The sequence below is a fragment of the Protopterus annectens genome, chromosome 9.part0 (assembly GCF_019279795.1).
Source record: "Protopterus annectens isolate FY-2018-M chromosome 9.part0, PAN1.0, whole genome shotgun sequence".
Classification (NCBI taxonomy): domain Eukaryota; kingdom Metazoa; phylum Chordata; order Ceratodontiformes; family Protopteridae; genus Protopterus; species Protopterus annectens.
The window spans coordinates 979,815,629-979,839,390 of record NC_056743.1 but is presented as its reverse complement, the minus strand read 5'-3'; the positions used below and the strand labels follow the sequence as shown (position 1 = coordinate 979,839,390).

The 23,762-nt window shown below is 43.2% G+C and overlaps 1 protein-coding gene across 1 annotated transcript in view; it reads right to left on the bottom strand.

Annotated features, from left to right (window-relative positions):
* The window catches only part of SMARCC2 (SWI/SNF related, matrix associated, actin dependent regulator of chromatin subfamily c member 2), a 2,789,858-nt gene that overhangs the window by 2,364,007 nt on the left and 402,089 nt on the right, over nucleotides 1-23,762 (bottom strand). Inside the window, exons 4-5 of the mRNA XM_044083737.1 lie at nucleotides 11,330-11,411; nucleotides 11,131-11,223 (exon numbers count right to left, since the gene is read on the bottom strand). Coding sequence (XP_043939672.1) covers nucleotides 11,131-11,223; nucleotides 11,330-11,411 — 175 coding nt within the window. The remainder of the gene's footprint in view (nucleotides 1-11,130; nucleotides 11,224-11,329; nucleotides 11,412-23,762) is intronic.

Sequence of the window (23,762 nt, the reverse complement as noted above, 5' to 3'; positions counted from 1 at the left end):
TGCATAGGCTACTAGAAGCTGGTCAGTTTTTCTATTGCCCTTGGTTCTGTCCAGGTAGTAGAACTGTCTATGTACATCCAAGGTATGCAGCAGTCTTTCCCCTGTTCTGTGGATTGGGAAAGAAGGTAGGTAGGTGGATTGCCTGGTTTAGAGACACTCTGGATACCACCTTAGGCATAAATGTAGGATTAGTTCTCATGGATACTCTATCTTGATGGAAGATTAGGAAGGGTTGTACTGCCATTAAGGCCTGTAGTTCGAAACCCTTCTTGCTGAAGTAATTGCCAGTAGGAAAGCAGTTTTCCAGGATAGGTGTTGAAGATCTGCTGTTGCTGCTGGTTCGAATGGAGGGAGTGTCAATTTTTCTAGCACAAAGTTCAAGTCCCATGCTGGTAATGGTGGTTTCCTAGGAGGTTTTACATTCTTGATTCCTCCGAGGAACTGCCTGAGTAGAGGATGTGAGAAGACAGGGGGATCGAAGCTGTATTCTGCAGAAATAGCTGATGCATGTATCTTGATGGAGGAATAGGACAGGCCTGTATGGAGAAGCTCTGCCAAATACTCCAGGATGTTGGCAATATCTATCTTTGACACATCTTTCCCTCTTTCAGTGCTCCAAATGACAAACCTTTTCCATTTCCCTGCATAGTTCCTTCTTGTAGAAGGTCTGCGGGCCTCCAGGATAATGTCTTTAACCCTTTGGGATAAATCTGGGTTAGTTGCTGTTATGTAATGTTCCAGGCAGTTAGTTGCAGAGTTTTTAGATTTGGATGCATGATGTTGTAGTCGTTCTGAGTTAACATCAAAGGCATCAGGGTAGTGTCCACGTTCTCCCGAGACATGCTCCTCAGCAATGGATACCAGTGTTGTCTTGGCCAATTTGGAGCTATCAGAATTATCCTTGGACGCCCCTCTTTGATTTTCAGTAGTACCTTGTGCATCAAAGGAAGAGGTGGAAATGCATATGCTGTCAGGCCTTTCCAACTGAAGGATAGAGAGTCCACCTTCCATGCAAGTGGGTGGTATGTCCTTGTGCAGAATTTCTTGAGCTGGTGATTGAGTGGGGATGCGAATAGGTCTATTTGTGGCATTCCCCATTTCTGTGTGATGGCCTTGAAGATGTCCGGTGTAGCATCCATTCGTGAGCATCCGAGGTAGTTCTGCTTAACATGTCTGCTAGGATGTTTTCTTTTCCGGTACAAATATTGCCTGTAACTGAATGTTGTAGCTCAGAGCCATATTCCATAGGTCCAGAGTCATTCGGCATAGGGGTATGAATGAGTGCCTCCCTGTTTGTTGATGTACCACATGACTGTGGTGTTGTCTGTCCTTATCATCAAATGGCCTTCTTTGAGGAATGGTCTGAAATTCTGGATTGCTAGTTTTACTGCCAGCATTTCTTTTGATTTATGTGCAGGTGCAGTTGATCTGGGGTCCATAATCCTTGTATGCATTTGTCCAGCATGTGGGCCCCCAACCTAGGTCTGAGGCGTCCATTGTGATGGTTTGGCTTGCTTGAAAGTTGTGGAAGGGCAAGCCTGGGTTTGACTGGCATGCTTGAGCCCACCATAGGAACTCTTGTTTCAGGCATGGGATTAGTGGTATTTCGGTTTCTAAGCTGTGCCTGTGTTGAGACCATAAATTCTTTAGGTACCACTGTAGTTTTCTCATATGCAGTCTGGCATGGGGGACCAGGATTATGCATGATGCCATGAAGCCCAAGGCCTGCAGTACTTTCCTTGCTGTTAGTTTGTTCTGCTTTGTTAATGCCAAGAAGTAAAGAGGGAGTTGTTCTTGTTTTTCTGCAGTTAGGAATGCCATCTGTTTTACTGTGTCCAATTCTGCACCCAAGAATGTTTTTGTTTGGGATGGTATTAGTCTTGACTTTTTTAAATTGACTGTGTATCCCAGGGCTTGTAGTAAGCAAATGACTCTTTGTAAGTCTTTTGTCAGCTTGCTTTTGTTGTCCGCTTGTATCAGGCAGTCGTCCAGGTATGGATAAATTTGGATTCCCTGTAGCCTGCAATGAGCGATTACTGATGCCAGGCATTTTGTGAATACTCTGGGCACAGTAGATAAGCCAAAGGGCAATGCTGAGAATTGATAATGCTCTGATCCTGCAAGAAATCTGAGGTATCTTCTGCAATTTGGTCGTATGGGGACGTGCAGGTATGCCTCCTTGAGATCTAGAGTTACCAGCCAACACTCCTTGCCCAGCATGGGAAGAAGTTGCTGTAGGGTCAGCATTTTGAATTTTGGAACAATGATGAATGTGTTTAAGGCGGACAGGTCGAGAATAGGTCTCCAACTTTTCTCTTTTCTTGGTACTAGGAAGAGTCTGGAGTAGAATCCTTTGCCGTGTTCTGTTGGTGGTACTCTTTCCACAGCTCTCATCTTTGTTAATTGAGCTATCTGTTTTAGAGCTTCTGTTTTCTGATTTGGAGGTAGGTTTGGCATTCCTCGTTTTACTGGTAAGGTGTGGAAATGAAACCTGTAGCCTTGGTCTATAGTCTGCAAAATCCACTTGTCTTTTGTGATATAGTGCCAATTTTTTGAAAATAAGGCTAACTTTCCGCCTAAGGGTGCTGCTATTTGTTCCCTGGTAGGCCGTGTCAGAGCCAAGTCACTGTGATTGTCCTGTTGCAGTGGCAGTGGTTGTGTCTGTGCCTCGCTGGTTATTGCCTTGCCACTGGCGTCCTCTGTAGGCACCTCCTCTGGATTGATTTCTGCCTCTGGAACGTCTATTCCTGCCTCTCTGAGATTTAGAGGAGTCTGGAAAGGACCAATTTTTGGAAGGCCAGTTCCTGCTAAACCTTGGGGGCTGAACCTGTAAGAAATCTTTAACTGTTTGTACAGATTTTGCCTTCTCTTCCATTTTCTTCATTACTTCAGGTTGATAGTAGTCTGTCATTCGACACCCATGTAGCTAAAGTAGTTAGGAAGACCTTCTACATTGCCCACCTTATCATGAAGGGATTCTCATCTAGATCAAGGGAAGTCATAGTCTCCCTATACTCATCACTCATCAGACCAATGATGGAGTACAATGCCCCATTCGGAATGTATCTGACCCGACACTTGCAGCAGCTGGAGAGGCCACAAAAGTTCCTCACCAAAAGGATAAAGGGTCTCAAACATCTGTCCTATGCTGCCCGACTGAAAGAACTCCAGCTCTATTCAGTCGCCACCGCTTGCTCAGAGGTGACCTTTGCCTAACATACAAGGCCATGTCAAACCCAGATTTGATGAATATGCTTCACCTCAAAAAATCTAGATCCGTCAGAGCCACAAGGGCGGGAGACTTAAACCTCGACACGGCTATTAATAGGACGTGCTGGAGGGATAGATTAATCACCCAAAGACTCCCTATGCTGTGGAATAAAATCCCGGTATATGTGAGGCAGAGCACCTCGCTGGCCTTGTTCAAGAGAAATCTTGACCAATGGATGGGAGATCGCAGATATACCCCAGGGATTACCTCAGTGTCACTGCTCGACAGAGGCACAGCAAAATAATGGGTATAGTTCCCCATACTAAAGGGGTGGCGTAAGCCACAAAACTATGGGCTAGGCTTGTAAATGCCCTCGGGCAGATAGCCTAGTATGAACCTATGAACCTATGAACTTGCTGGGCAGGAGAACCAAATAGACTGGCCTTATCCATAGGAGCATCTAACAGCTTTGCTTTAACATGATCCAGCAAGACCTGTTCTTTCAACCATGCATGCCTTCTTATAACTGTGCCAGTCATGGCTGATCTAAATGAAGCCTCCAGTGCATCATAGCCACATTTTAAAGAATGGTTACTAACCTGCTGAATGTTATTCACCATTTCTAAAACATATTTCTTATCTAAGGAGTCATCAGAGGACAGTTTCTTAGTTAACTGATCAAGCATAAACTCTTGGTATTGGATCATATGAAACTGACAGTTCAAAGCTCTAGCTGAGAGAGTAGCAGAGGTGTAAACTTTTTACCCCATCTCTAAGGACCTGGATTCCCTTTCAGAAGGGAGAGGGTTTTTGCTGAGGTCGAAGCTACTGCCTTAGGCCCCTGGGAGATAGTCTCAGGATCTGCAAGTGGGGCCTTGTATAGGTGGTGATGAGTGTCCGGAACCCTGTAAAACCTATCGGGTTTGGCAGGGGCTGGAGGTAAAGTATCAGGAGCAGTGCAAACATCATTAAATGCATCATCCACAACAGGCAGAACTGGAGGTATAGCTAAGGGCCTATGTTATGTAAGTGTAGAAAGGTCCTAAGCCTTTTCTTGAATCTGAGAAATCTTGTCCCTGCCATTGGAATTGCTCTCTCATGGCATGTAAGGTTTCCCCAAAGGAAAATTCCTCTGGTGGAGAGGCAGATGGAATAGATTCTTCAGCATCGGAATCTTCATAAGTAGAAAAAGGAGCCTCTGGATGGTCTGTAATGTCTGAATCATCAGAAGAATCATCTGAGGACACTGGCTCTGGGGCTCTGCTCTAGGTCTCTTTTCTGGAGGCTGAGAGGCCCTGTCTGGGTGAGATTGGGATCCCCTTATTAAAGAGATGAGATCCTCTGCCAGAGTAAGCATTTGAGAACTGGAACTGGGCCTGTGTGAGGGGGCTTAACAGGCACTGATTTAGCAGTTTTGGCTGCTTTAGCCCTGGCAAAGGCCTTAATAGACATGGCTGCAGGAGGCCTAGCAGCACCACGTGCTGGGGTAGAGACATCCAAAGGGATGGTGTCCGATAATTCTAGAGGAACCACATTAGTAGGCAAAACTTCAGAGGCCGATTCAACTAGGGTAGCAGGAGCCTCGGTAGTAGTCATGGATTCGCTGAAGATTGACCGTTGCTCGGTTTCGCCGAAACCGAGACACTCGGTTTGCTTAACCGTGGTTTCGGCCGAAACCGCGGACCGCGAGTGTCGGTCTTTTCTTTGCATTTTTTAACAATTTGAGAAGTCGGAGGATCCGACGGCATAATGTACGCAAAATCTGAGCCGAAAAACTGTTCAGCAAATTCCGACCGACGCCTAAGCGTCGTCGGTTGAAGGAAGCACAGGCTAAACAGGCTGCTACGTGGTCTGGGCCTAAACAAGGTAAGCAGTAAGAGTGGAAATCTTTATGAGGTATTTGTTTCCCACAAGTTAAACAGTTATTTACTTTTTCTGACATCGGCTGAGGCAAGAAAGAGTCCCCAACGGGTACTTAGCTTTTAGAAGTCTTCAAGTAGTATTCGGTAGTAGTAATCTCTGGATCTGACCGACCGGCACTTGCGAACAGCTTCTGCTTTGGGCCACGGCAAGAAAGACTGAGGAAAATGGCGTTGGCTGATGCCTTTATACCCGAAGACCAGCAGAGATGACGTCGGGTGAAGTGCGACACCAGCCGAGGCCAGACCCAGACTTTGGAATCCGGCCGACCGAAGGGCTGCCTGACGACAGGACAACCCATTTGTTAGGACTGCAGATGCATCCTTGAAGGACATCATCAGTAGCACCAATCCCACAATGAGAAGCAGGCAACAACCTGTTTGACCATCCATAGTCTTGTCCCAAATGGTGTAAGGGTCTATAGACTTGCTGTAGCCTTTTCCTGGTAGATACCTTGAATAGGAACCTGACCAATCAGGAATATCAAGCACAAACTCTCACTTCCCAACCAGAAAGAGTCAGGAATCTATGCATTCTGCTCCTTCTCTCATCAGGAGCAAAATAAAAGAAAAATTCCAAATTGGTACCTACAAAGCAGTTATTAGGCTTCCCAGTAATCAGCAGTCTCCAGAAAATAATGTTCCTATGCTCCTTTTCTCACCATCAGCAAAACACAAACACTGATCTTAAGATGATTACAGAGAGGCAGAATGTGGACTCACCGGTAATTGGTGATCTTGGAGTAGATGATGCAGATTTTAAAGGTAACATGGAAAAGCTGATTAATACACTAAGGGCTGCAGTGTGCACTAAGCAGTTAGATATGAAAGAGGGAATAACTTAAGCTTTAACTATCTAAGTGGAGAGTTACTAATTTTAAAAGAGCAAGATACACTAGAAGGGGTGGGCACTTTTGTATTCTGGTTCTATGGAATAAAGTGGGATGGCCAATACAATTAAATAGTTGAAGGGGAGTCATTTTACAAAATTATAACTTTGTGCTTACTCATAATAGCCAATGATAGAGGACAGTGATGGACATATGTAGCCAAATAAACATAAAGGGCAAGTAACTAGAAAGACAGCTTAATTAATTTAGTTTCTGTGTGACTCACAAGACACACAGCTGTGGTCTCTTTCCTAGTTTAAACACGCAATTAAAAGCAGAAGACAAGTAAAACATAGTGTAAAGAAATGAAATGAATCACAATATACAAAACAGAATAAGGCAATAAATCAACACAATATACAAGAAAACAAAAATAATCTTTCCCTCATAGCAAGTTGCAGCAGAGTTTGGGTGAGCTTTTATCTTTTTCCAAGGTTGCTGCCTCCTTCTGGTTGGGAGGGACATAAACAGATTATTTTCATTTTTGAAGGGGGAATTTGGGGAAATGGTACAAAATAACCTCTTGATATGATGCTCTGGACCCAAGAATCATTTGTGATGGATGCCAAAGCTTTGTGGTGCAAACATAAACACCCTCTGACTGCCTCCAGAGAAAAGCAGCTGGGCAACCTTTTAGGAGTACCGGTAGGGTTTGTCTGAGAAGGAATCCTGAAATCCTGGTTCTGCAGGCCACCTCTGCCACAAGGGCAACATCTTCCGTTAGAGTCCCCCCCCCCCGCCCCAGGGAACCATCCCTTCATGAGTCTTGGAAAAGACACTGGGACTTGCAAAACCACATCTTTTAGCCGCCTCATTGATTCCAGGAAAATGGTCTCTGAGGAGTAGAAAAATGGATCCCAACAGCAGACAAGGTCTTCCCATCTTGCCCACTTCTGGAGAGTGTATCCTTCACTTTTTGGCCAAATAAGGATGATCTGTCAAAAGGAGCATTGATAAATGAAGACTTGAAGGGCTCAGAACAATCACACAGACACACTCAGGCATGTCTCCTGATGTCTATGCCCAAACCCACCACCTGTGATGTACGTTCTGCAGCGTGAGATATCAGCCTCATGGACATATTAGATATGGATTGAAGGGTGGCCAATTGTAGAGACATCTTGTTCTGGCCCTCCACAGACATGGACATGGAAAGAGATTTGGACAGCTCTTTAGTCAAATCTCTTTGCAACCTTGTGAAGTGTGGGAAATAATTCAATGACCGCAGGGCAAAGGTCACTGAAGTCCAAACACGGTTTCCAAATCTGTCCAAGGTCCTAGACTCATGGTTAGTGAGATGGACAGATCAGCTCTATTCTGCCAGCTGTTTCTTAGTGGCTAATGCCACACTCATGGCATCTATTGGGACCTCATTGCTCCAGTGTGCTCTCTCCATTGAGGGGGGGGCTAAAATTCTATCTGGCTCCTACCATGCACGAGGTGAGATAACGTTTATTAGCTTATCAGTCGGGGGGGGGGTGACCCAAGACATAGCTGGGTCAGACCCGAAAACTTCCAGGAATACCAACTCCTCCTGGGAACGGGTGCTGGAAGACCAGCCACCTGTTTTAGAAGTTTCAGGATTTCTTCAAAGGAGACATCTTCAAATGGAGATCTGGGGGGCTCTTCCCCTTCACTGAAGTCAGTGTCTTTAGTGAGTGATTTCTAAGGGGAATTTAAGTCTCCTTTTGCACATTCTCTTCCAAGGTACCTCATCAGTGGGGTGGTCCAGTGAGGTATCGGAAGTGACAGGTAAGTCCTGAGGGATGACTGGAGACTTGAATGGGTTGGCTGTCCCACTGGGTAGAAGTGAGAGACTTAGAACCAAGACCCAACACTGGAATAGAGACAGGCTCCGGGGCAAGGATGTCCTCTCTCTAGACAAAGACAATGCCGTCTACAGTATCTCAAACAAGCCGGAATCACTGGAGCCAAAGTTCCCTGTGCCAATGAGTCCTGAATTCCTCCCAGGCTTCCTTCCCAAGGATAGAGTCAGAGCCAAGCTGTCCAGTGCCAAAGCACCTAGAGGTAAGGACGACTCTAATAACTTCGGAGTCGACCCCAACCCTCTGGAGTTATCCCCAATGCTTTGGCTCTGAGAGTCCCACTGCTCCAAAAGGATCAGAGCCAGATGACTCATGGAAGTGGTCAGAGTCGAAGTATGACCTGTGTTTGAATCTGACATTTCAGATCCGAGGGCTCTCAAACCAAGGGACAGATCGAAGAAGGAGATATAAATTGCACATTGGTGGAGGGCAGGGTCACAGGTCCAATGGGAAATGAAGCTAGATTTACCCCATCTGGATCTGAGCTCTGTGGAATTTCCTCATCATCCTATCCACCTCTGTTTCAGACAAGCTCCTTCAGGACCTAAGGGTGGAGCTGTTAGATGGTGGACTGGAGTGCTTCCTTGGAGTATCCTGGAGAAAAGGAGAAGGAAGTTAAAGAGATATCGGCTCCAGCGAGTATTGGGGTGACCGGATCTGAGGTGACTTAGACTTTGAGGAGGAAGGATCCAAGGGAGCGAGATACAACATTTTTTTGAAATTACTGACAGAAGCTCTGTGGTTGAAGCCAAATTAGATGAGCTGTCTGGAGACCTTTTTCTGCAGTCCTTATCCTTAGCAGCTGATTCAGGCTTCCCTTTTTCAGACCTCTTGGAGGGGGTGTAAGCCCCAGCAGGTAAAGGACAGGAAGCAGAAGGAAGAAAACCCTTCAACACCAAAGTATTGCTTTGGTCACTTATGGCTCTAGAATTAAATCCAGCACAGATAGTGCAGTCAGTATCCAAATGGGCAAAGCGCAAACAGTAAACACATTCCCTGTGGGCATATCAGTCGAGAATCTTATGCCCATAGGAAATGCATTTTTAAATCCAGTCAGCTTATCTGCCATGATGATAATGAAAAAGGAAAGGTAGTTATAGAAGAGAAGGTTTTTTTTTTTTTTTTTTTTTTTTGTACAACAGAAAATAGGTGCCAACAATGGGTAGGATTAAGGGGAAAGAAGAAGGGCAAGAGTACCCAAGAATTAATGGGTATGAAATAAAAAGTGCTACCTGATGGACAGAACCTGAAGACTAGAAGGTAAGGGAGGGCAGGTGAAAGGGAAATTAAGAAAGATAATAAAAATACAGTGAAAACTTACAACCCTGAGTAAAAAAGCAACAGATTGCTCAAGAAATAGAGAGATCCATGTCTGAGCTATATGGCAGCAAACAAGATTTGAGGTATGCTAAGTTAGAGGGGTAATATGGGTAAATGGAGTTGCTTGAGAGTTGGATCCATGAATCTGGAAAAAGCGTCCGAGCGAGATCCAAGGTCAGACTTGAGATCAATCAGTTGAGGAATGAATGAAAATTACATCAGATAAGAAAAAAATAGTTGAAGGTCTGGCTGCTGTTCTGTAGAGCCACTGAAACATTTCTTCATAAGGCACCAAGAAAGTACTTTACATTTTGGTCACTCTGCCTGTTTATATACATCCCTTCAAAGGGGCTTAGTTTATGGGCAGCCAGAGTGACTGTCGGAAGGAATTAGAGCTTTGGGAAGCTGGCCAGTTGCTGAATCTTTGACAGTATGCAACACATAGGGTGCTGCAGCAGTGGGAATTATAAATGTGTTGAAATATCAGTCTGTTCCCACTAAAAAATCTCATTTGTTTGATGAACAGTTTCAGAAAATTAACATTCCTCTATGAGAGACTCCGAGAAAACTCTTTGCCTAGAATCAGAATCAGGTACTTGGGCAGAATAATTCAAAGGTGCTCTTTCCTAATCCTTTTCCTAATTATCAGACCAGACAGGGAACTCTCAGAAACTGATAGAACTGACTTTTTCAGACAAAAATTCCAGTCACCTTTAAGAGGTTTTAATGTCTGCGATAAACCTTTAGCCAAGTCCATAAAGTCATCCTTACTACAGAAAAATAATCTCAGAAAGATAAATGGTTAATCTTTTGTTACTACTTCTTTTAGCGATATCTATGGAAGGAGACAGACTCCTGCATATAGCTTCATCCTGGCTATGCAGGGATTCACTCCCCAATTCCCTTCTCAAGAGTAGCTCTTCCATGTTCACCAAGGGCACCTGAGCAGTCACATAGGATGTGGCTGACCCCTGGTTTTTGGTGGCTGAAGAGACTATATCACAGGGATCCAGAGAACAAAGTGAATAGTCTGAGGTATCATTAATGGCCACAGCAAAGTCATCCACCAGTGGCTGAGGCAAAGACTGAGCCTACTGTGTCGGCAAGGGCTCCTGTAAAGTTTTCTTTTGTTGGGGTCTAGAGGAGGGTAGAAGCACAAGACCAGTATGCTGTTAAATGGTTCTGCCAAAAAAGATTCCTGACAGTTAAATTGTCAGAAGTAAAGTTCACAAGCAAATCACTCAATAATACTCACAATTATCCATAATAAAACACAGTAAGTCCTACAAAATATGTACAAAAGTTTTCCACAAAAAGTGCTTAAAATACGCACAGACAGTAAAAGTTGAAAATAATAGGTAAACAGTCTGCCTGACCAGCCAGTCTTCAGACAGTCCAGTAATACACATTTCACATAAAAAAAATACTCAGCACATTTTTTTTCACAGAAAATAACATATTGTGAAAGATCTCCCCCAAAGGGAAGTTATATGCCCAGTAATGGAAGACCATTAACCAATCATCAATCTTCTGAAGCTTGCAAGAAGAATCTCTCTAAGGGCAGCAAGAAAGTACTGAAGCTTCTGGCATCCAGGTTGGTGGTTTTCTCCACTTGGAGCTTGTGCAACCAGCAGCCTGGGCGCATGTAGAAGCCCAAGGCTTTGGAAAACTGAACAGCTGGTATATCCTAGGCAGGATATAAAAAACATAAAACTTATACTACTGCAGCAATGATTTACAAAAGAACATCTCAGAGTTCTAATCACCAAAAGGGAAGTATACCAGTGCGTGCAAGTGTGTAACCTAGCTCATTCTGATTAACTGGCATATGCAGTCTGAGAAAATCAACAACACAAACTGATGCTTTGCAGTAAACTTCTGGCAACAAGAAAGATAAGCCATGCAACACAGCCTAACTCCTAAAATAAGAGACTTCAGAGATGCAAAATGAAAACTTCAATTACCTGATGCCTTTTGACAATATCTTTAAGCTTGCTTAAAAGTTTTGGTTCAATATCAGGATGCAGACAAATATTTGGCCGTGAAAAACAATTGTCCTGTGGAAAACACAACCAAGTGAGATTGGCTTACAAAAACATTAACTTGCACACAATAAAAAACAAGCCTTAATGAAATGTACAAAAATGAGCAGCAAAGGCTTACCTGAACCAATGACTTTTCAACAGTCATGAACATTTCGACATTGCGATCCATTCGAGATGGGTTCTGAAAATCAAAACGACGCCTGTAGACAAAACACAAAACAAAAAACAAAACTTCAATTTCCAAAACATACAGCTATGTAGACAACTTACCATAATTGCACTTGTCTGTGATCACTGTTACACAGTCATCACTATAGGAGATCTCTGCTGCTGCCCATGTCATACACCTAGCCTAACTTTCAAAGATGACTGCCCCTCCCATATGATTTCTTTGCATACCTGGCACACTCATGTGGCTTCTGGCAGAGACATTTTTACTCTTTCTTGCCCACAACCTATTCTGTGCCATGCATGTAACATGGGCTACTGGCAAGACTTGTCCTATAGATGCAGTGTGTGACTTGGAAAATCCAATCCCTCCTTAGAGAATCTGAGCAAAGCTAGCGGCAAAGGTGCAAGTCTGAAGGGTACATGAATACACACCCCCAGTCCCTAAAAAGTTCCACTGAATGCAGAGAATAGAAGCAGGAAAACAGGAGTGCAACAGTTACCCACTTAAATATCTACAATTGTGGTAAGTTACTCACATAAATGAAAGTTATGTCCTCACCATAACTAGGCACATGTGTTGTCTATTTTTATTCTTCCTCAACAAATGGGTTGCGGATCTGACTCGGCCATATATTTCAGACTTTGGATCCAACTCTCTAGCTCCTCCCTCTACCCATAATGCCCTAGCCCACCCTATATATCATATAATATGTCAGATCAAGTTTATTGCCATAAGATCTCCATAAATTAGATAAAGAAAGCGATAGCTCAAAGAATAGGGCTCAAACCCAGAACTATAAACTCCAATAAGAAATCAAACAGGTTCTTCCAGAAGACTATAGGAAGGGGGATGGATGATGAGGAAGCTGAGGAAGAATGAAAATGGACAACACAGATGCCTAGTTATGGTGAGTGCATAACTTTCATATCTGATGTTGTCCTCTTCATTCTTCCTCAACAAATGGGACAGAGTCCCCAGCTATGTGATTCTTGGTTGGCCCTCATGGAAGGATAATCAGGAGAACTGCTAAACCAACGACAGCTCTACTTCTGGAAATTAGGTCAAATTTGTAGTGAGTAACAAAGGTATGAGCATTGGACCATGTGGATGGTATGCAAATATTATCAGTAGAAGTTCTTGACCAAAATCAGATGAAGTGGCCATGGATTTAGTTGAGTGGGCTTTAGGCGGTCTTGGCAGAGAATGCTTGTTGTGAATATATCCAAGAAATGCAATTAGTTATCCATTTATAGCCAGTGTAATTTTAGATACTAGATAACACAGTCATTTTTTGAGAAAGATACAAACAACTGGTTTGATTTTCTGATTTATTTAGTTCTGTAGATAAAAAATGTAATTATCTGTGCACATCCAGCAGTTCTAGCATGCATTCTCCTTTGTTTGAAAACAATTGGAAGGAAGACTGGTAAATGAATGGTTTGCTTAACATTAGATTCAGAAGACTCTTTACATAAAAATAAAGGGTTTACCGTAAAGTTACCTTGTCTTTATGAAAAACAATGTATGTGAGTTTTTCATGAAAAAGCCTGGAGTTCATAATTTTTTTTTCAGAAGTAATAGTTACTAAGAAGACTGTTTTCCATGACAGGAATTTTAAATCTTTTTTTACTGAAGGTTCAAAGGGTTTCTGAGTCAGACCTTGTATAACCACAATCAAGTCCCAGGTAGGTGAAGGATCTTTTACTGGGGGTCTAAGGAGAAAGTGCCTTTCAAGAAAGCTTTACATAACTGGGAAGAGGCCAAACAAAAAATTGTATCTCCTGTATGAAAATTTGATATGGCTGCCAACTGTAGTTTAATCGTAAAAAGCTCCTTCTTGAAGAGAGCAGCCAGAAAATTAAGAACAGCATTGATAGGGGACAGTAAAGGGGTCAACATTATTTCTTAATGCCCAAAGGGAAAATCTCTTCCATTTGCTCTTGTAAACCTTCTTGGTGGAGTCTTTTTGCGAGGATGACACAATGATATGTAATGGGGAAGAAAGCCTGAGCTGTCTGGCTATTACTGGAACTGGAAAAACCATGCAGTTAGATGGAGGGCTGGGATATTGGGATAACTCATCCCTGAGAGTTGTGAAAGGAGATCTAGATTTGGGACCAGTATCCAGGGAGTATAATGAAGATGAGATCAAAGGAAGGGAAACCACACCTGGCAAGGCCAGTAGGGGCAATGAGGATGACTGAGCTCTTCAACCAAACTGTTTTCTGTAGGAATCTGGGGATCGAAGGAAGTGGGGGATAAGGGTAAAGGAGACCGGATGATCTAATGTGGACAAGAGCATCTCTCGGTGACTCCCAGAGGGGGGATCAGGGCAAAATACCTTCTGCACTTGTTGTAAGGGGATGCAAAAAGGTTGCAGCAAAGGTGTCTGCAACGATGGAAAATTTCCTCTGATTATTTAAGAGACCACTCATGAGACACCAGAATGCACCTGCTGAGTTTGTCCGCTAGCAAGATGGTTTTCCCCAGAATATGCACTGCAACTAGAAAACGGTTGGTGGAGATCACCCATTACCACACTCTCATAGCCTCCAGGCAGAGACTGTAACATCGGGCTCCCCTTGTTTGTTGATATACCAGACTACAGACATGCTGTCGGTCTGAACTGCAACAGTCCCACAGGAAGAGCATCTTCAAATGCCTGCAATGCTAACAGGACTGCTCTCATCTCCAGGACATTGACATGCAAATTGGTCTCTTTGGGGGACCATGTGCCCCAGACCGTCCTTCCCAAGTAATGCCTTCAGACGTTCCTTCCCAAGTAATGCCCACCCACCTCAACTGGGAGGCGTCCGTAGTCACTGTGGCTTGGGGGCAGTAAAACAAAGGGTCAACCTAGGTAAATGTCATCCATCTGGATCCACCAATGTGTGTGGTGTTTGCAAATCAATGCAAGTTTGACTGGAAAAGACAGGGGTTGTCAAAGAACAGACCACTGAACAGCTATAGTCCATTGAAGAACATGCATATATAGTAACGTGCAAAAGGAAGTAGAACTACTGCTGCTGCCACAGACCCCAATACTTGAAGAATGAATCTGGCTGGTGGAAATGGATGAGAATTTCACAAAATATCTGAGTGTGTCTATGCAATGAGTAGGCAAAGAGAAAATTTGTGTTGCTGTGTTCAGATGTGCACCAATAAACTCCAGACTCTGTAATGGTGTCAGATTTGATTTGGAGTAGTTACTCCTAGTAAGTGACAAATCTGGAGCAAATAGCCCCTTGATTGCTGATAGAGATGCTTAGTGGGGGCGGTGAGGAGCCAGTCATCTAGGTATGGAAACACTCGGAATCCTTTTAGTTTCAATTGAGCTGCCACCACTGCCATACATTTCTTGAGCACCTTGGGGACTGTGGTGAGTCCAAAGGGCAGGACTCTGAATTGGTAATGACTGGCTCCCAGCTGAAAATGCAAATATCTTTGGGAGTGCCTGTTTACTTTGATGAGATAGTATGCATCCTGAAGATCTACTGTTCTTGTGAAGAAATGGCAGAATGGACTGGACCATGACCATTCGGAACGTTGACATTTCCATGTACTGGTTTAGTTTACTTAGATCGAAGATTGGTCACAGGTCCCCGGTCTTTTGGGGCACTGAAAAAGAAACAGAAGTAAGTTCCAAATCCTGTTTGGTCTGGTGGGACCTCCTGGGTGACTTTCGTCTAGCAGATTTTGAATTTCTTGTGCTACTGCCTTCCTCTGATTGGGTGGAACATCAGGAAGTTTCTTCCTTTTGTGGACTGGGAGCTGGGAAAATGGTATGAAGTAACCTCTGGATATTATTTTTAGCACCTATGTATCTTTTGTTATAGCATACCAGAGGTGGGCAGTCGGGCACTTCAGGAGTGCTGACAGAGCCTATCTGGAAAGGAATCAAAGAAACCCTGATTTTGCAGGCCTCTTCTGCTTCAAGGGTGGTGTCTACCATTAGAACTGCCTCCTCTGCCTCTCAAGGAGTTGTCTCTGCACAGATCTTGGAAAGGTCCATGAGATTTGTGAAACTACATTTTCTTACTAGCTCTTTGATTTCTAGAGAACATTCATTGAGGGGTAGAAAACTCAATTCCCTTAGGAGACAGCATCTCTTTCCTTCTTGCTCAATGTGGGTAAGCGTTTCTTTCACAGATGAATCAAATAAAGATGTTCCATTGATGGAAGCATTATTGAAAGATGTCTTGAAAGGCTCCACAAAGTCACATACACACACATCCAAGCATGTCTCCTACTGTAATGTTCGAACCGGCTGCCCATGAGGCATCTTCAGCTGCATGAGAGATCAACCTGATGGACATAATAGAAATGTCTCCTTATGGCAATACCTAACCAGCCACCCACGAGGAGTCTTCAGCAGTCTTCAGCTGCATGAGACATCATCCTCATGGACACATTGGAAATTGATAAAAGGCTGGCCAGTTAAGAAGATCATCTTTAAAATCCTTTGTAGATGTGAACTCAGAGAGATAATTTGATAGTTCTTTGGTTAAATCTCTTTCTTTGTAGCCTTGTAAAGTGTGCGAGATAGTTAAGAGACCCCAAGGCGAATGTCGATGAGGCAAAGACTCGCTTTCTGAATCTGTCAAGTGCCCCAGACTCTCTGTATGCCAGGTGAACAGACAAGCTCTGTTCTGCTAGCTCTTTTTTAGTGGCTGCTGTCACTACCATTACATCTACAGGGACTCCTTTGCTCCACTAAGGTTTATCTTTAAGGTGGGGCTAGGAATTTATTACGTCAACATGGTATTGGCTCAACAGAATTCTGCTCCTTCCATGCCTGGCAAGTGACTAGATCAATACAACTCATCCACTGGGGTGGGTCAACCAAGACGTAGATAGGCCAGAACCAAAAGTTTCCAGAAATACTTACTCCTCTGGAGAAGGATTACCAGAAGATCAACAACCTTTTTGCTTAACTATCTCTAATACGTCAAAAAGGAGATGTCATCAGGTGGTGATCTGGGGGGATCCTTCTCCTACCTCAAAATCAGTATCATCAGTAAGAGACTCCAACAGGGAATCTATCTGCCTCCTCCTGCATGTTCTCTTCTGATGGACCTCCTTGGGGGGATGTTTGGGGGAGGTGTCAAAAGAGAGATGGAGCTCCTCCATGGGAACTGACTGGAAGCTAGGTGGAACTAGCTGCTCCTGTGGTACAGGTCTGATGGACTCGGAGCTTGGGAATAAGGGGAGGATCCGAAGGAAGAGAGACTGGATCTCTAGAACGAGAAAAAGCCCTTTCCACAACCTTGAAGCCAGACAGACCCAGAGAAGCAGTGGCCACCCACACCAGAGCAGAGACTTCAAGTATGGGTAGATCATGAGTATGGCCAGATCTGTGCCTGGAGGAGGGAACCAGACCAGAACTGCTTAGTGCCGAGGCCCCAAGGAGCATGGATGGATCTGATAACACTGGAGTATATCCTGGCTCCACGGATCTCTCACACAGACACTTCAACTCCAGGACCTGTTCTAATCTGAAGGAATAGGAGCAGAACTGGCCAGGGATGCTGTCGGCAAAGAAGTAATGCTCTTCGGATCCAATTCTGCAACTCTCGGAGCACTTGGACCTGGGGCTCCAAAACTGAGTAGTTGCTGGAATACTCAAGGATCCAATAGGAGACAGAGCAAAGATGACTCCCATCTGGATTTCAGCTCTGTGGAATTTTCACATCATCCTGTCCACTTCCGCTTTATAAAGACTTCTGGAGGACTGGTGGATGATGTGTTTGACAGGGGCCTAGAGTCCTTTGTGGGAGTTCGCATAAAAGGGGAATGGAGCCTAGGGGAGACCGAATCCAAAAGAAACTCGGGTGAACAAACTCCGGGAGTGTATGATGTACTAGGTTTCGGATCCAAGGGATTGGGATCCATAATCTGAGCTGTAGGGCTTGCTGATATAATAATCTGATCCAAAGTTTTAGGATTCGTAGATTTTGGATCCAAAGTGCATACTTTTGGATCTGAAGAAACCGGATCCAATATTTTTAAAATTTTTGGAGGTGGTTCCAAAGAAGTCCTGGGTAACTTTGGCTGTGAATGCTTCCTATGCTCCGAAGGAGCTTTAGAGGTTTTACTGGGGGTTTGAGCCCCTGAAGATAATGTTCTTGAGGGAGGAAGTATACCCTTAAGAGTATACTGCATCTGTCAGCTAAAGCCCTTGTACTGAAAGCTGCACATGTTGAGCAGCTGGTGTTCAGATGAGCTTCTCCATGACAATATATGCACTCCTTGTGGGCATCTGAGTTAGAGGTTTTGTGACCACAAGAAGTACATTTTCAAAATGTGTTGGCCTGTCAGCCATGACAGTAGAAGGAAAGGATGACACAGAAATATATAAACAATACTTTTTTTTAATTACAGAAAGAAAAAATGACCAGCAATGGTAATTAAAAATTACCTTGTAAAAAGGGTAGGAGGTATAGAAAGTAAAAAATTGCCAACTATGGTAAGTTAAGATATTACTATAAAAATATAGTAACCACTCTTCTGATACAGAAAAAGCAATTGGAACCTAACAGGGAAGTTGTAGTAATAGAAGATGGAAATTTTAGATAAGAAAGCTGAACTTTCACTTACAAAAACACTGAAAAACTCAACAAAATGCTGTGAGCAAAGGACAATACATCTGAGCACAACGGCACCAAACGAGACCTGGGGTGTGGATGGACTAGGGCATTATGGGAACAGGGAGGAGCTTGAGAGCTGGATCCAAAGTCTTACCTACATGGTCGAGTCGGATCCAAGAATCGGTTCAGTAAACCCATTCATTGAGGAAGAATGAAAAGGACAAAATCAGACCTATACTATTTTTCTTCACTTGGATCACTGCCGCAGTCATCACTGTTACTCCAAGGCAGGAAGGTTGACCTATTACTCACAGAAGAAATGGTAAAATGCCCTTCACAATGGTAAGAGCAAACCCAGCCCTTGCCTATGATATTACATCCAGTCTGTAGTGCTTTGAAAAATGTGAAACCATGACCAAGTGGTTGCTTGTAGAATATTTTGGGCACCAAGCCCTTTTGAGAAAGCCAGCAGTAGCTGCTATAACCTCTGTGGAAATGAATCAGACTCTTTCCTGCAAGACCTTGCCATAAGTGTATCAACAAAAATTGATGCAAAATGCTAGCCATTTTGAAATAGTTTGTTTTTTCACTGCTAGCCATTGTTTGATATCTGCAAAAGGAAACAACTTATTTTATAATAGTCAGGTAATATCTCAACTGCCTGTGTGTGCTTAACTACAGAAAGCAGGACCCTTTTTTGGAAACTCAGGCAAAAAAGAGTTGAAATGCTTGGTTCAAGGCTACTTCAATAATAACATTTAGCATAAAGTCAGACTAGTGCACAGGGCCACTCATCTTTATGGAACTGCAATAGATGACCCTTGAACTTGAAGGTCTGGAGTTATGAGACTCTCCTAGCAGAGCTGATACATGAAGGAAAGCAGCTTTTCCAGGTCAGACATTTTAGAGTTACTGGTGCAGTCAGTTCAAAAGGTGGTAAGGTATGTTCTTCCAAGACAAAGAACAGTTCCCAGGTAGAAGCCGCTTTTTCCCTGGGTGGGGAGTGTGCTTCAGAAATTGACCATCTGGATTCTGGACAACAGGCAGGTAGAAACGGTTCAGAGAAACTTTTAATTTATTTATTTTTATTTATTTTACATTTGTTGACCGGGATAGTCCGACTGGATATATGTCCATTTTCAGCGGAGGCCCGGGGAGAAAAGCTCCACATACCAAAAAAGAGACAGTACATACATCACTGAGTGATAAACTCAGGCAGACATGTTTAGAAAAATATAGAAAGAATACAGGCAGATATCAATATACACAATGTGCAGACTTACATCTAATTGGCAAAGACATATCAGAAAATGTGAACATAGAATACAATCAGATCTCATAATTCACAATGCTTAGACTTTCAAATGCTATGAGGCACAGATACTTGGCTAAACAGCAGGTTGGGTAGCAAGACATGCATTAGTGAAGTTGTTAGGTTTAGAACAAGAGCACAGCCAATGAGATGTGAGGTATTTTTTTAGTTCTCTTTTAAATAGGGGTAGTGAGTTTTCCTTGGTAACGGTAGTAGGGAGTAGATTCCAGATTTTACTGGTTGAGTTGGCAAATATAGCATCGCCTGGAGAGTTGTTGGATTTTTGGGTCAGTAGCATTAGTTTATCAGCTGAGCATAAAGGCCTGGGGGCACTATGAGGGGTGAGAATATTTTTGAGGGCAGGGGTGTTATCAGGTTGATGGAGTATTTTATGCGCTACTATAAGCTGGTTGAACTGTAGAAGGGTAGGATAATCTAGCCATCCCAGTGCTTTGAGGTTCTAGCAATGGTGGGTCCGAATCTGGCTATGTGATTGTAATATCCTGATAATTTGTTGAGATTGGTTTTGAATAGGTTGGTGAGTACAGAGGATACATAAGGGTAGAGAGGAGGTGTGATCTTGCAATAGCTACCCTAGCTAGGGAGGTGAGGAAAGGTTTGGCTCTGTACAGGGAGCCAAGTTTTTTGTTGATGGAATTAATAGTGTGATTGACATGTTTATCAAATTTAAGGTTGTTGTCTATTATTACTCCTAGAAGCTTTGTATGGTCATCAGGGGAGATAATGGTGTCATTGCTAGATTTGATGTTGAGGGAAGGAGGAGGAATTCTACGGTTAGGGGAGAAAGTAGCTTGGTTTTGTTAGGATTTAGAAGCAGGCAGTGATTAGCTAGCCATGTTTTTACCAGGCTGAAAGTGGTCTGGGTGAGGGTTAGAAGTTGTGTGGGAGAGGAGGCGGAGCATATTAGCATTGAGTCATCTGCATATTGGATGCAGGTAGCTCCTGGGATGGTGGTGTGCAGATCATTGATAAAGATAGAGAAAAGAAGGGGACCTAGTATGGACCCTTGTGGGACACCTAGGGTTAGAGGAAGTTGGGATGACAGCTTGCTCTGCCATAAGACAGCCTGCTGTCTACCGTTTAGGTAGGAGTGAAACCATTGTATTGAGTGTTGGTCTAAACCGATGGTTTGTAGGGTATTGAGCAGTAGCTGATGGTTGACCATATTGAAAACTTTTAAGAGATCTAGGAAGAGTGCTGAAGATAGTTTGTTGTTGTTACGATGAAGATTGATGACATTAGAGAAAAATAGAAGAGCCGTGGTGGTACTGTGGAATGGCCTAAAGCCATGCTGAGAGTCAGCGAGCTTTCCGTTTTGAGTAAGAAAGTGCATGATTTGTTTGTGTATGCATCTTTCCATGATTTTAGCTACTGGTGAAAGAATGGCTATAGGTCTAAAGTTAGATAATTCTGTGGAACTTTCTCCTTTACAGAGAGGTATAACATGTGATATTTTCCATATTGCTGGGATGGATCCTTCTGAGATGGATCTGTTGATCAGAATAGAAATGGGAAGTGCTATGGCAACACCTGCTTTTTGAAGATATTCAGCTGGGAGGTGGTTGGCAGCTAGTGCAGTAGGTTTTAGCTTTTTGAGTAAGGTCTGGATCAGGTGGTAGGTAAAGGTGAGTTGGGTGCTGGGTGGATCAGGGCTAGATGTGCCAGAGCTGGTGTTTGTGTCCGATGGAGTGAGATGGGTAGCTAGAGATTGAATAGTTTCAGTGAAGAAGGAGTTGAAGCTGTTTGCAATTTCAACAGGGAATTTATCAAGGGCAGCTGATGGGGTAGGAGTGGCGGAACAGCCTGGGTGGAGAAGATTGTTACTACCAGTCCAGAACTTTTGAGGTTTTAGCTGATATTTTTGCTGTAGGAGGGTGTAGTGATTTTTTTTGTCTAGAATGACAGATTTTTTGATCTGGTTCCTTAGCTGCTGGTATCTTACTTGGTCCATAGGGGCTTTGGTAACATGCCACCTGGCCTAGGCGTTGTTTCTTAGTTTCATTTTGTTTTTTGTTTCTTTAGATAGCCACGGTGCAACCATGGCTTTTACATGGATGGTATGGGTAGGAGCATGGTGGTTAAGCATAGCCAGAAATTTGGTATTGAAGTACTCAACTGCTTCTTGTAATGGGAGTCGTTTCAAGACATTCCAATTACATGCTTTGAGTTCTTTTTGGAAGTTGTCAAGGTTAAAGTTCCTGATGTTTCTTACAGTTTTGTAGGTGGGCTGGTTGGGCATGTCGGCTTTGAGCCTAATAATACAGGTAAGGCAGTGATCATTTAGATCATCGGGTAATGTACCTGACTTGTACTTTTGGGGGTGGCTGTTAAAAAGTATCCAATCGAGGATACTATCTTTGACTCTATTTTTGCTAAATCTGGTGGGGGTGGCAATGATCTAAGTAAACCCGTGGAGGTTTAAATGGGTGGAGGGAATTTCAGAGGAATAGGTGCTCCAATCAATGTTTAAGTCCCCCAAGACAATGGTTTCCTGGGGATAGTTAGAAGCTAGCCAATGTAAGATATTTTCTAGAGTGTTATCATTCTTGCTGGGTGGAATATAAATGCAGACAATGTATCTGCATTTATTTTTGTTTATTATTAGTTTGGTGATGAGACTTTCTGCATTGCCAAACTGAGGTGGCTGTTGGGTGTCAATTGTTATTGTTAGGGTAGACTTGTATAGTACAGCTACCCCACCACCTTTCCTGGAGATCTGGTCCAGTCTAAGGATGTTGTACTTTGGGGGGGGGGGTATTTCATTACCTTTGGTTATTGGTTTTTGCCAGGTTTCTGTGAGGCAGAGGACATCAGGGGAGTGAACATCTAAGAGTCCATGTAGGCTATGGATCTTGTTGTTTAGGCTTCTGATGTTGAGATAACAGACGAAGTATGAGTTTGGAAGTCTATCAATCTGGGTAGTACATGTTGGGTTGTTAGATGGTGTGCTTGGGTTTATTGTTGTGGATGGGCCAGGGTTGGGGTGGATGTCTCCATCCTTCATAAGATTAATTTTTAAGTTGCTCATGAGTCTTAAAAATTTGTTTATGATTTTTTTGTAGCTTTTGGTTTTTAAGCTAATGTAGTGGTACATAGTCGGATGATGGTAATTGGGGGGCGAGGAATTAGGAGAGGGGGTGGTTATGTGGTGGATAAACTTATTAAATGCTGGGTTGGTGTCTGAGAGCTTGGGTATTGGATTTCAAGATGCTGTACATACTCATAGGAGCTTAGGTGATGAGGAATGAATAGCAAGGGTACTAAGGGTAGCAGCATTAGTGTTTTAGCTGTAGTCATAGTAAATTACTATGGTAGAGTCTGTGTTGAGTGTATGCGGTGGATAAAAGATTAGACAGAATAGAATAGCTATGGGTGGGTTAATATGGATAGTGGGGTGGATAGATGGTGTATTATTGTACTAGGAGTTTGCTGGGTTCTAGGAGCACGTGTAGTTGGTTAGCTAATTAAGGGGGCATGCCAGTGGCACTATAAATGTAGTACTACCGGGGGATATGGGGGCAGGGTGGGGCACAGAGTGAGCGAAATGAGCGGAGCGGGCTAAACCAGTAAAGCAGATGCCTAGAGGCAGCATGTGCACGTATGAGTTACAAGCACACTTTTTGGTTTCTTTTTATATGCCCAATACTCTGTTCCTAGGTCCTACTGTTAAAAACTACACAGTTCCCTGCCTGCTTCTCAATTTACAATGCAGAGAGCCCGTTTTCCAATTCCTTTTTGTGGCACACTTGTTTCACTTAGTTTATTGAGAAATGCACTGTTTGGAGGTGCATTTCTAGAGCTAGCAGTGTTTGGAGGTTCATGTCTAGAGCTAGCACAGTTTTCCTTTATTGGCTTGAATGTATCCATAAAGACTTAAAAAGTAAAAAGTTATGGGGATTCAGAAGCCATGTAGCTGAAACCTGGCATGTCCTAAAGGGATCATCTACTTATATCTCAAGAACCTCCACTACAGGAGGTTTAAGGTATCACACAGTGAAGATTCTTCCATGGCTACATCTTTCTTGCAGTTTTTACTGAATGACTTGGCTCAGTGACCTTTTTACCCTTTGGTTTGAATGTTGTTTTGGAGCCAAACAATCCACTTATAGTTTACTGACGAGGTCAGAAAAAGTCAAAACATGGCATGTTTATACCTAGTGGGTTTGACTTTACTGGCCTGAATGCATCTATAAAGATATAAAAAGGCATCAGAATTCAAAGTCATGCAGCTGAAACACTGGTAAGTCCATAATGGCTTATCTTCATATGTCTTATGGGCCTACACTACAGGAGGTTTAATGTATTACAGAGTGAGGACTCTAACTTAGATGGGTCTTTCTGGCAGTTCTTACTGAATATTTTGTCTGTATGACCATTTTACCTTTGGGTTTGAATTAAAGTAAGAGCAGATACAGATGCATTTGGTCTTGCAATACACTACTACTGCTGCCATGTGCTA